Below are 12,115 nucleotides of genomic sequence, written 5' to 3'. Positions count from 1 at the left end.
GACACTATATTATGTAGGCTATTATTTAATTGGTTTTAGATAATCTGGGGTATTGTACATTTTAGGACAATTAGACTGAGAACACCATAACAAAGAACACACGTTTTGGGAATGCCATCACCTTGAGCACTCTGTACATTAACTTACATCCACGGTCTTGCAGATACTAAGGTCAACCACAGACCGTATAGGACTTTAGACTACACAAAAAGATAAACAGACCATGCCTTACCAGGGTCAGGAGCTTTGGTAGCACCAGAAGCGCAAATGTTTTGATTGGGGCATCCCTGGCATGCAGACGTCTGGCCCGCCTGATCACTGGTGGTTCCAGGGCAGTCTTCAACAAATACATAACGGGGTTAAGATACTACACTGGGTCGACATTTTAATCCTTACTGCCAAGCTCACTTGCTACTTTTTCTAACACAGTGACAAAGGAGGAGACCGAATTCTGACGTATATGAGATATGAGTCAAACCATGAAGTAGCCTACAGTTAAGGGAAATGACTTCATGCACTCGTCATTCCACACTTCGTAAAATAAGATACATCAATGCCAGAATGCGCTGTAATGTACTTCAGATATATTTGTCCGTAACAAACGTCAGCTCACAGCTACGCAGAAAACGTTATCCGCTTTAATCAAACATGTCTGACATGACGCAGCTATCTATCATAGCGGCATTTACCATGACCAAACCTTAGAGTAAGACTTTCTAAAAGGTGAACGGTGTAGCTGAGCACAATTTTACAAATACGACACATAATGCATTCCCCACTGCTAACATTTATCACTCTTCTCAAAACTAAGTCGAGGTTCCCATGTCGTGAAGATTAAGCGGAGAATGTCACTGTTGAGTCAGTAAAGTTAGCTAAATTGCCAGCTAGTTGGTATAGCGACACCAAATGCTACCTTAGCTATGATAGCCATGTAAGACAGGTTTGGTATACGCTCTCTGAAAAGACACGTTATGTCACTTGTCAATACCTGCAGCAATTTCGACAATCTAAAAAACTAAGTATTTCTGAATTTCCTTATCCGCACAAGTTTAAAGTAATTGGTAATAGTAAACTCACGCTGCGGCGCATTATTGGGAACGTCCGCCATCTTTCAAATAATAGTGTTACGTCTCAGGTACCGACGGAGTTTGTGTTATCATTTCAAAGGTTCCACATGCAAGCAAAAAGACCGATATGCTGCCTTACAAAGCAAATAGCAAGGTTTAGGACCTGCTACCAGGCTACTCGCTTTATAAAAAGATGATATTCTGATCTATCTGTTTATATGTGTCGATAATACAGGTGTTTTAACGAAGACACAAAATGATCAGCATGCTGGCATGGTCTGGGGAATTCAACAGGCAATCATAATGCCCTAAAGCTATCACTTGGTAAAATGATCAGTAACGCAAATAATGTAGGCCTAAATATTTTATTCCAGTTTACCTATTCTGACTAGCAGCCACATGCACTGATACCACAAGTGGTGCTCAAACACCTGGCATTTGACTCTGTGGGGATTTAACCAAAGTTTAAGCACCCAAATAGAGCAGACTGCGGAGCAGCATCCACGTCCCCCTGACTTGCTACCATTGGCGACAGCCAGGTAACGACAGTAACGACTGTCCCCTAAACCTCGGCATTGTTGGTCACTGTTCACTATTAAAACTTCTCGATGCAGCCTGGAATGGACGATTAGCCCACCAAGCTCAACAACACTGCTATAATTCCAAGAAACTTATAAACGCATAACAAGTAGCCTAATTATGGATCACATGGTTAGTCTTGGAAATGTCCAGTATGATCCACACCTTTAAATAGTCCTATAGGCTATGGGTTATTATTAAAGGCGTGTTAAGCCATCGCTAGGCATAGACCATAGGTAGATGGATGTGATAATAATAATACATATTTATTAATAATAAATAATTATGTAGCCTACTTATTATTATTATTATTATTATTATTATTATAGGCTATTAAGTGTTTGTTATAAATAGCTAACTGTCTGTGAGTGGGGTGCCTTTTATCTATATCTTAATTTCAGTTCAATCATGTTCAATTGAATCTGCGCCTCCAAAATGTGGATACGTCATAAAGAGTGACGTTCTAATAATCTAAATGACGTAGGCCAATGTTGTTTACCATGCATAGGTCTATATCAATCGTAGTTTCATAGGCACTCAGTCGTAGACCTGCAAAGTAAGCTGACAGGGCAACACTACGTCTTAACACCAAGAGACTTTGCAGCTGTGGTGTTTTTGTCGAGATGGACTCTATTAGATTGAATCAGTCATGTTTTCGACCCAACACCGCTGTGGGGGTAGTTCTCCCTACTTTAAAATCTACCTCAAATGACACCTTCAAATGTAACATCATGTCGCCACCTTTGCGACCCAAATGGGGCAACAGTGGCAGGCGAGAGGCATTTCGGTTCAGAACTGCCGATACCAAGATGCCCCCCCTGAAGCCTTTGATGTCAGTGTCCTCTCAAATAACACCTGAGCAGTGGTCCAGAGCCAATGTGGCGAATTACGGGCGGTCAGACAATAACCGCCGATTTTCTGAGGCATTTCGGAAAGACACACTGAGATTGATTCAGACTAAAGACCAATTCACGTGTAGAAATCAGAACGACGTTAATCAGTGGATCACCGAGAGGATTGAGGATATAAAATTTTGGAGCAGTGAAATGAAGCATGAGTCCGAGCAGCTCATGAACGACTCGGACATGCTCAAACACATCAAAGTGCGACTTGACAAAGGTATTGCGGAGACGGATGGACCGTTGCAGGTAGGGGTACCCCATTGGTCTTTTTGATGGAAGAAAATAAAAAATTGCATTTCCTAGATTGCATTACAAGCCTTCCATTTCTCAATGAATTATAGGTGGCTCAAGAGTGTCTTTGTCAGAGGCAGAAAAGGATGGGCGCAGATATAGTCAATGATGACGTGGAGAACGAGCTGATGCAGGTATAGAAAATCAATTAAAACTTTCCCCCTCTAGACTCTGGGGCTAACTGCACTGATTCAAATACTAATACGTGTTTTACCTGCTTCCACAGGAGGTGGCTGTAATCAGGGATTGTCAGGAGCAGTTGGAAAGAGTCAGGGATAAAGTGAAAAAACAACTTGAGTGAGTAGAACCATCTCCGAGGCCTCAGGGGGAACACTTATGAACTCTCTTGTGTTAAACTGCCTTCATCAACTGCCTTCATCTGTGCAGTGTTAGACAATACCTTGACTGGAGTCTTCTCTCTCATTGGTCATTACAATAATTCTAATAATTCTGCATTCAGTAGCCTAATACATTTGAGTTTCTATCGATTAATTAACAACATTACCACAGGAACAACAGACTGCACAATGCTTGTACACAAGGCAGCCACTGATTATTGTTGCAGATTTGAACAGCATGAATACTTCCCTTTTATCATTCCAGAGCTAATCGCATGGCCCAGCTCATGTTGGAGAAGGACCTGAATGACAAGCACGTAGCCTTTGAGATTGATTCCAGATGTCATAAAATGGCCAACTGCAACAGCAGCATTCAGTTCTACCCTAACCTCAACAAACTGGACAAGAGGTAAATGACTAGCTGGTTTTGAATAACCTCTTCCTTGTGGATATTCATGAAAAAGAATGTCTAAACATTTTTTTTAAAGTTCTAAGTCAGTCTAGATAATAATGCATAATAAGTGTTGCTAGCTGCTTGGGTGTGTGGAAGTTCTGGCAAAACTTCATGGCGGAAGCAGATATCACTGCTGGAGCTGGTTTCCTCACGTCCCTCCCTTGAGGGCTTTGTCACGGGTGGACAGGCCTGCTTTATTGCTGAACTGCTGCTGCGTTACGGATGTTTCTTTTCAAATGTCAGGGAACAACATGATCTCGAAGGTGACTGGCTGATGGCTAGTCATTTGTCACCCACAGCTCTGAGTCTACAATCAAAGGCATTTTTGGTGTGTTTGAAGCTTAAAGTGTGTTTGGGCGTGTGTGTCTTTGTGTTTTTGGTGGATGTGATGAGGAAAGAATATCTAAGGAAGAAGACACACCCATTTTTCAAGGCATGGTAAAGTTTCTCAGGGAAAACAAAAGGAGAAATTATTTAATTCTCACTGCAGTCCACGTGGCTCTGCTGTTTTTTGGCCGGGGTGATTGGGACTATCCCATCTGTGTTTGGTGCAGCAAACAGATTAGTTTGATTGGGCATGATAGTTAACCCTGAGCATCGCACGAATGCTCCATACCAAAAGAGATTCAGGAGTGTTTTTTTTTTACGTGGCTGTGGTGTGAAGGTGTCAAGCCAGAAGTTTATCCTTCCTCTGTGTTTCCCAGAGAGGGAGGGAAACGTGATATGCGTTAAATCGGCCCCACCCTTTACACACTCTGTGCAAATACTCCCAGGATCCGCCAGACAGGCACATGTCGAAAAACTTTGCCATTTAAAGTATTAATTTTCATTAATGCTGAAAGAAATGCTATCCTAATTAGACTTGTTGGCATACAAAAAAAATATATATTAAACATGCACCGTCCTAGATTTAGCAAGCAATTGTAGGAGGATGCCACATAAGTCTGATGATAAACTGTCATTTGCATTGAATGTGATCTAAAATCAGGCCTAGGCTACATGTTGTTGTCTTGTCATGTAAGTTTTACCCTTAGACCCTTGTGTATGGTCATCATGCATGATTGTTTATCAGCATGAACCTTCAGAACCCCCCACCCCCCCATCTCAAAGTATGGCCCAGTGCCACTCATAGTCCTGCAGAGGGTGTCAGAGAGTTCTTTACCATAACCATAGAAAGCATTTGAAACGTTATTTGTAAAATATAGGCTCTGTACATTTCATCAAACATTAGGCATGTTGCCAGTATGTTAGCCAACTGCCAACTGCCTGCACTTATTTGCAGGGAACATGTATCTTACAGCTGACAACTGCACCGCCAAAGCACATGGCAGAGAAAGTCTTCCATGTACTTTGATCACAGTGACAGCTGTAGTCATCCACATCTGGAACCTTGCTTAGCAAAGCAGGAATAATTTCTGTTGTTTTCTTTCTTATCGTAAATTATGTCACATTAGATTAGACTCGACTAGACTAGCGTAGGAGGAAGTGGAAAGTGGGACTCAGCAGACAGACTGTGTCCACAATCCCCAGAGGCATCTCTGGAACCGCTCACAGAGAGCCGAAGGGCTACCTAGGAGATAAATGTCTTCATAAATGTTTCACCTTGTTCCCCCTAGACTGCCCATCCTGGGCACCTCTGACTGTTTGTAGTTCATCGAGTTCTCTGTACCTGTATTTGCATGTACACATTGCTACGTATGTACAGACAAAAGAAAGAAAGGGAGTGCACACCTTGCATAAAAAGGAGGGACCAGGTAAGAGCAGGTGTGAGGGAGGGAGAGAGGGAGGGAGGAAGAAGAGGCGTGGCACATGAGCACCTGTAGGCAGAGTGGCTGCAGTATTAATGCCTTCAGGGCCATGTTTGATCTTTAATCACACCCAAGTACACACTGGCGAGTACACAGTCCTGTGTATGGTGTGGCTCCCTTGCTTTTGAATCGATAATCTCAAGATTAGTTACGACCACGCAAAGCATCTCCACACGAATCACTTATTTTCGAAAAGACACACTTAAAGACAGCCTTTGTGCTGCGTGAGTTTAACATGACAGCACCACTCACCACCCAGCTGTTCTGCTTCACGGCTCTGGACGAACTAGTTTTATCTGTCCTGCCAGATGGAGGGAGAATATGGTCTGTCATGACTACATTTGTACAAGTGAAAATGCAGGGTAAGCTTGCTGTCAGGAAGTGAAGACTGTGTAATGCATCAGAAGGCCTCCTATTGCATTGGCATTTGAAAGAGAACTTCATTCAATAAGGGTCTGGCATGGCTGTTCTTTAGAAAGATACACACAGGCCATCTGATGTAAAGATGTCGCCTATGTGGAATAAAGTTCTGTGCAGTCCATTTTTTTCTATCAAATATAAAAAACATCAAAACATCTGAGGCAATACATCGGAGGCAGAGTGCATGGGCCAACCAACTAAGAAAGTTGAAGGTACTGTCTACGATTCCAATTCATACACTTTCTGTCTAATTCAGCAAATTGCTCCTCGTGGTCCTCTAGCTGTCTGTTCAGTGTTTGCGCTTAAAAGACTCTGGTGTTCGTATACAGTCCTGACTTTGTATATGGCAAACAAACAAAGTGGCTCGGACCGAGTCGCAAACAGTCCCTACCAATCAACAAGGTGCTACAGGAGCATGGAAGGGAAGGCCTTTAACATGGCCATGTTCAGTGACTGAATGACAGCCAATGGCCTGCCATTTGACATATCTGCGCCTCATCCCCGCCATACTTCACTTGCTAGCCAAATCAGTTTCTTTAGCAAGACATCCATGACTCTTAAATGGCAGACAAAAAGGTTGGGACAATTATTCATTCACTGCTGCAGCAAAATTACAAACCTCCTTTGGCGTTTTATACATGGGATAACAAACTGCTCTTGGCGTGAAGAATTAATTAGTCCATTCTAACAAATGTGATCTTTCTCTGCAGTAGTAATCTTAATGATGTAATGACTGACACATCAGCTTCTTGTCAGGTATCAGCAGAACGTAACCTAACCTAAGATGACTCTGCAGTCGTAATCTTAATGATGTAATGACTGACACATCAGCTTCTTGTCAGGTATCAGCAGAACGTAACCTAACCTAAGATTGACTCTGCAGTGTTTCAGTGCCCCAGACGTGGGCCAAGTTCTCTGAGGACAACATCATGCGGTCCCAGCACGAGAGGATGAACACCAGGAAGGTCATGGACGAGACCGAGAGGGTGATGGAGAGCAACTCCGTCAGCATGTGGAGCCAGTTCCACCGGGTCAACGTGGCCTTCACCGACCGCATCGCAGAGACCACCGAGGCCAAGAACCGACTGAAGTACCACATGGGCAAGGTAAGGAGGCCTTGCTGCACCAAACTCCACGACAGCTAAACAGAAATGTTCAGTTCACAGTTCACTCTCTCTTCCAGTGTTTCTGTCCGGCCCAGTATGTTGTGGTAGTGCAGTTGATTGGCTATCAGTGTGGGTTTTAAAACAGGAGGTGAAAATAATTAGTTAAACTCTGTGATCAAATGCAAAGGGTGGGGCAGTGTGTTTGGCAGACATGGCAGTGTTTACTTTTTGATCCCAAGGTTTTTTTTGGGGGGGGGAGGGGTTCCCCGCATGGCACACAACCTGATATATTCTCCATTAGCTGCTGGCAAACGTGTTCTGTTTGCACTACAAGCCTTTTCCTCTTGGCTAACAAGAGAAATTCATCAATTTGACAAAACCACACAGTACACCCAAGGAAGACATTTCCTCTCACGTCCTGCCTCGGTTGCAGTATGCAGTTGTGCACAAGGCCCAGAGGGGCTGCAGGCGGGCTTCCGTTTCAGAGCCGTCCAGAGAGTTACAGTCCGAGGCGCAGGGACGGGCTGTAAGGGACGCGCAGGGACGGGCATTCCAGTGTGCTAATGGAGATGTTAGCGGTAAGCTAGGGGCCGAGGCCTGCAGGCTACATTAGGACACGGGGGGGGAAACCGCGTCCATGACCTCCTACACGATCCCCATAAGGCCTGATCTGGATTACATCTTGCCCCGAGGCTGAGAGATTTCTCTCTCTCTCACCCCTCCTTTCTCTCAGAGAAAAACCAAAAGATATAAAACAAGCCTCAGCAAACACGAGCAGTCAGTCCTCTTGGAGGGATTAAGCAATGCTCTGTGAGGCTTGAGCAGGCCCCACACTGGGCTGTCCTGTCTGCTGGAGTGGACGGAGTGCTCCTCTCCCTTTGGTCAGCGTGAGGTCGGCCCGCGCACACATTCCACTGAGCAGGGGAGAATGTGCTACTGATACGGGTTTAGCCGAGAAGCCACTCACTCCCACCGCTCGGAGTCTGGAGCATGCTCGCAAAACCGGGACCTTGCTTGACCTAACAAGTGTGCGCAAGCTATTGAGGGGCGTAGGTCACGCTGAACTTGTAGGAGTTGCTTTTCTGAGCACTGCAGGGTAGCTGTGTGTGTGTGTGTGTGAGAGAGAGACAGAGAGAAAGGGAGGATGAATGAAATCTGAGATGGCGTTTCTAACTTTGTATCTTTTTTTTCTGGAAAAAAAATACAAAATATAGTTTTTGCATCTCACGGATTGTTTCCTCTTAGTCTCAATCAGCCGAGATCCCAAGATTCTCTGTGAGTGACCCAAACATCTGTTTATGTCCTCCATTTCCCAATATAGAGCTTGTGCGTTGGCCATAGCCATGAACTCTGTTCGGCAAAGGATTTTGAAGGGACTGGGGGGGGGGGGTTTACATGTTTGTGTCCTCATTCTTGGTATTCTGCTTTTAGACCTGTAGTGTGTCTGCAGAACGCGCTATGACACAGGAGAGGCCCTCTCTCTTCCTCCGGTTTAATGCTGAAGGACCTCTGCAGTAGCTTCTCGGGGTGCCCAAGTCCTTCCCTTTTTGAAGTCAGTTACTGTAATCTTCATAATGGGAAACATTGACCTCGTTGTGTTATTATGACCTCATGATGGCTCCCCACTCAGAGCCATTGTGATGCTTTCCAGCTAAATGAGAGCCATGTAATTCACGTGCACACAAGCTTTCGCTCAAAATAACCCACTGCATTATTAGTCTGGCAGACTTAAGCTAAGCTACGCGATGCATTAAAACGAGCTGAGAGCTTATGGCGGTGTTCGGCACTGGCAATGCTGTTTTTAATCGGTGGCTGTGACTGGCATTCTGCCTCCTCATTGTCTCGGGAATATGAGGTGGCATTAACCCTATGGTATGTTAAGAGGACGTTCCATCCATGTTATAAAATGGGCTTTCTGATGTTTAGTGCTGTGCAATATTGAGAAAATAGCTTGAGATTTCATTGGAGATGACAGGTCAGGTACACACACTCATACACACGCAAACACACGCAGACACACCCTTTACGCGCGCACTCACAGGAGCTCACACTCCTGCACACTCTGCTCACGCCTCGTTGGCACCTGCCACGTTGAAGTGTGTGTGTGGGTGTGTGTGTGTGTGTGTGTGTGTGTGTGTGTGTTTAGTTGCGATAAGATAAGAGAAGGTGGCAGCAGGCTGACAAGAGAAAGCGAGGCTGAGAGACGTGCAGATGGGAATCTGAATCGACAAGGCGGCCATGCCTGAGAGCGAGTGACTCGCTGGCGGTCTGCACTTCATCATCGTCATCACCATCATCATCATCATCATCACTCTCTGCCTGCCACACTGATCTGATTCATGGGGCAGCGGGGATGCGAATCATGACACTCACTTCCCATTTGTATCTGCGCCACTGCAGTAGCCAATCCGCAACCAACACACGATCGCTAAAAAGCCTGCTTTTATCCGAAGCTTAGAAGGGTGACGGGTAGTGTATGTGTAGGCAAGAGACCTCTAGAATGAAGATTTATGGTCAAAAAATGATGGTCTGCCTTCACTCAAGTTTTTATTTATTTACTTTTCTTGAAGACCCTGCAGGAGATCTTCCAGACTGAGAGGACCATAGCTGACCTGGAGCGCACCATCAACGCCAAAAAGTTCCCTCTCAAAGTGGCACAGAGCCGACTGGAGGAAAGGACCAGGAGGCCCAACATGGAGCTTTGCAAGGACCCTCCTCACACCATGTAAGTAGTGGCCGAGTTCCAGGAAAGACTGAGTGCCTATTTAAAAAGGCTCAGTATCTATAGCTTTCAGTTAAAGCTTATTCACACTCATGATTAGCAGACACACAGACAGCCCAACATCACTGAGTGTATTTTTTTCAGTGTATCTTGTACATGCTCATGTACTGAACACAACTTCATAGTGAAAGAAGAAAACTATGATCGTAAGCCTTGTCACGTAATGATTCTGTTCAGATATAAAACTGACTTTTACTGGCGGATGGCAGTTTCAACTAGCAAAGGGAAGGGTAAACAAACAAACACCTACATCTCTATCAAACATAGTACTTTGTTTTTCCTCCCCCCCACCAAAACCTCATCATCATTTGTAGAAGGGGAGAACATAATGATGACATTATAGGTAATCAAGGGGAGGGAATGTTGTCCATGAATGTGGCCATTCCTGTAAAGCTGAAAGGCATTTTGAGTGTGGCTAGAATTGACAGTGGCATTTTGGGGCCTTGTGCCTCCCTTAACCTCTCGGTCAGTAAATGCTCAGTCACATTCTCAGCTGTCAGCCCCTTTATAGACACACATTTGTGGGATACCAGGGATCCATTCTGAGGGCTCACGTTTTCTACCCTTTTGTTTATACGAGCTGCTCATTGTTGTGAGAAGCCTCAGCTGTGTTTTGGTCTCGCTCGCCTCTCCAGCTTTCAAGTTTACTCTGATTTAGCCCAAATGTGTGAGCCTCCCAAACCATCACTCAACTATAAGTATTCATAAAGGTGAGTTGTGTGGTGGTGTAGAGAATATGGCACAGGTGCCGAGGATGCCGATACTTGCGGTGTCTGAGAGAAAAGAGGGAAATAAGGGCAATTGAAAAGATAAGATGTGGACTATTTACAGTAAATGTGTCTCCAAAAGCATAAGTTAAGTGAAAGAACCTGTAGAGGCATAGTTCATTGAAATACAGCTTGCCCAGGTGCCTTGTGTAAAAAAAAGACATTCCTCATTAATGTGGCTGTTTTATCTCAATGTGTTATGTGTACGTGTGTGTGTGTGTGTGTGTGTCTGCGCACGTGTGTGTGTGTGTGTGTGCGCACGTGTGTGTGTGTGTGTGTGTGTGTGTGGTCCTCCTCCGGACCCCCAGGCTCCTGGCTGAGGTGCAGCACATCCAGAGCACGGTGAACACACTGAGCCAGCGTCTGGCCGAGGCCACGGCCATGCTGCAGCAGCTGGCCGACACCAAGTCCATACTGGAGCAGGAGCTCTTCATCAAAGCCCACTCCCTCTTCATCGACCAGGAGCGCTGCATGGGCCTGCGCAAGACCTTCCCCAGCAGCCCGCGCCTGGTGGGCTACACATGAGCTAACTCAGCCAAGCCCAGTCCAGTCTAGCCCAGACCCGCTTCACAAACTACCCCACTTGTATCCCTAATAAAGCCCCCTCATAGCATTATGTGAGCCTGCAGTTGCCTTTCTGAAAGTTTATGCAACAGTGTTGGTGCACATTCTACCAATGTGCCAACGTTTAGGCAGCTTTGCACGTGTCCAGATGTTTGCTTGAGTGACCTTGATACCTGATTACTGCTTATTGAATACTTGTGCCTTTATTCACGTGCACGTACACACACATACACTCACACACACACAAACATGCACATACAAACACACTCACGGTCGTACACACAAACAAACCCACTGCCTTTTCTTCAAGATTAGCCAAAAAAAGAGCTGTCTTAGCTCATCAGGTCTGTTATTGATACCCATCAGGTTCCATTATGAGACACTATCTTAAGGGTTTATCTGAGATGAAAGCATCGTACCCAGGTCGCCAACGGCACAATGCAGTCCAGCGCCAACCAGGCAAGAGAAGGGCACACGTGACATGCAAAGCACCATTACATGCCCCCCGGACAGCTGCAGACGCGGGCCTGACCTGTGCCAGAGTCGTCAGCCAGCAGGGGCCGGCTTTGACTGCAGAGGGTAGAGGACAGCAGGCTGTGGGCTTCATATGACACATGCAAATGTCTGTCTGTGCACCTGATCTGATATGTCACTGTGTGTTTCTTTGTTGTTGTTGTTGTTGTTTTTGTGTCGTGATCTCCTTACTCGGTATGGGCAAAATGATCCAGGTGTGACTCACGCGGCCACATGATGTCTCGTTTTCAGGACGTTACAGAACATTTTGTCTCCATTCTGACTCCGTTGTCATCCAGAAGGTTTCAGTAGGTAATATCTCATTTTAAAAGCCTGGTAGGACAACATTAAAGTTTTTTTTCCCTCCACATAAAGCTAGCAAGAATGAACTAAAGATGCATTTCCACAATAAAATATGAAGTGTGATTGCTCAGACAGCATCAGATCACTAACCCTTGAAGATTATACAGCCCTAACGCTACCTGTAGTTGGGCAGCACTCGCCTGATATGCAAAGCTAACACA

At 45.2% G+C, this 12,115-nt stretch overlaps 2 protein-coding genes across 2 annotated transcripts in view; one reads left to right on the top strand and one right to left on the bottom strand.

Moving 5' to 3' along the window:
* The window catches only part of nubp1 (nucleotide binding protein 1 (MinD homolog, E. coli)), a 32,219-nt gene extending 31,035 nt beyond the window's left edge, over positions 1–1,184 (bottom strand). The window contains exons 1-2 of the mRNA XM_012827138.3: positions 1,078–1,184; positions 233–337 (exon numbers count right to left, since the gene is read on the bottom strand). Of these exons, the coding sequence (XP_012682592.1) occupies positions 233–337; positions 1,078–1,108 (136 nt within the window). The 5' untranslated portion in view covers positions 1,109–1,184. The remainder of the gene's footprint in view (positions 1–232; positions 338–1,077) is intronic.
* A 985-nt stretch (positions 1,185–2,169) lies between these two features.
* Positions 2,170–11,130, top strand: LOC105900016 (tektin-3). The gene is made up of 7 exons (XM_012827266.3): positions 2,170–2,794; positions 2,890–2,973; positions 3,066–3,136; positions 3,443–3,586; positions 6,743–6,965; positions 9,536–9,690; positions 10,823–11,130. The coding sequence occupies exons 1-7, from the start codon at positions 2,270–2,272 to the stop codon at positions 11,037–11,039; spliced, it is 1,419 nt and encodes a 472-aa protein (XP_012682720.2). The 5' UTR covers positions 2,170–2,269; the 3' UTR covers positions 11,040–11,130.
* The last annotated feature ends 985 nt before the right edge of the window (positions 11,131–12,115 follow it).

The sequence above is a fragment of the Clupea harengus genome, chromosome 1 (assembly GCF_900700415.2).
Source record: "Clupea harengus chromosome 1, Ch_v2.0.2, whole genome shotgun sequence".
Taxonomy (NCBI): Eukaryota; Metazoa; Chordata; class Actinopteri; order Clupeiformes; family Clupeidae; genus Clupea; species Clupea harengus.
Note: the sequence above shows the minus strand (reverse complement) of the source record. Positions and strands in the feature narration are given on the sequence as shown.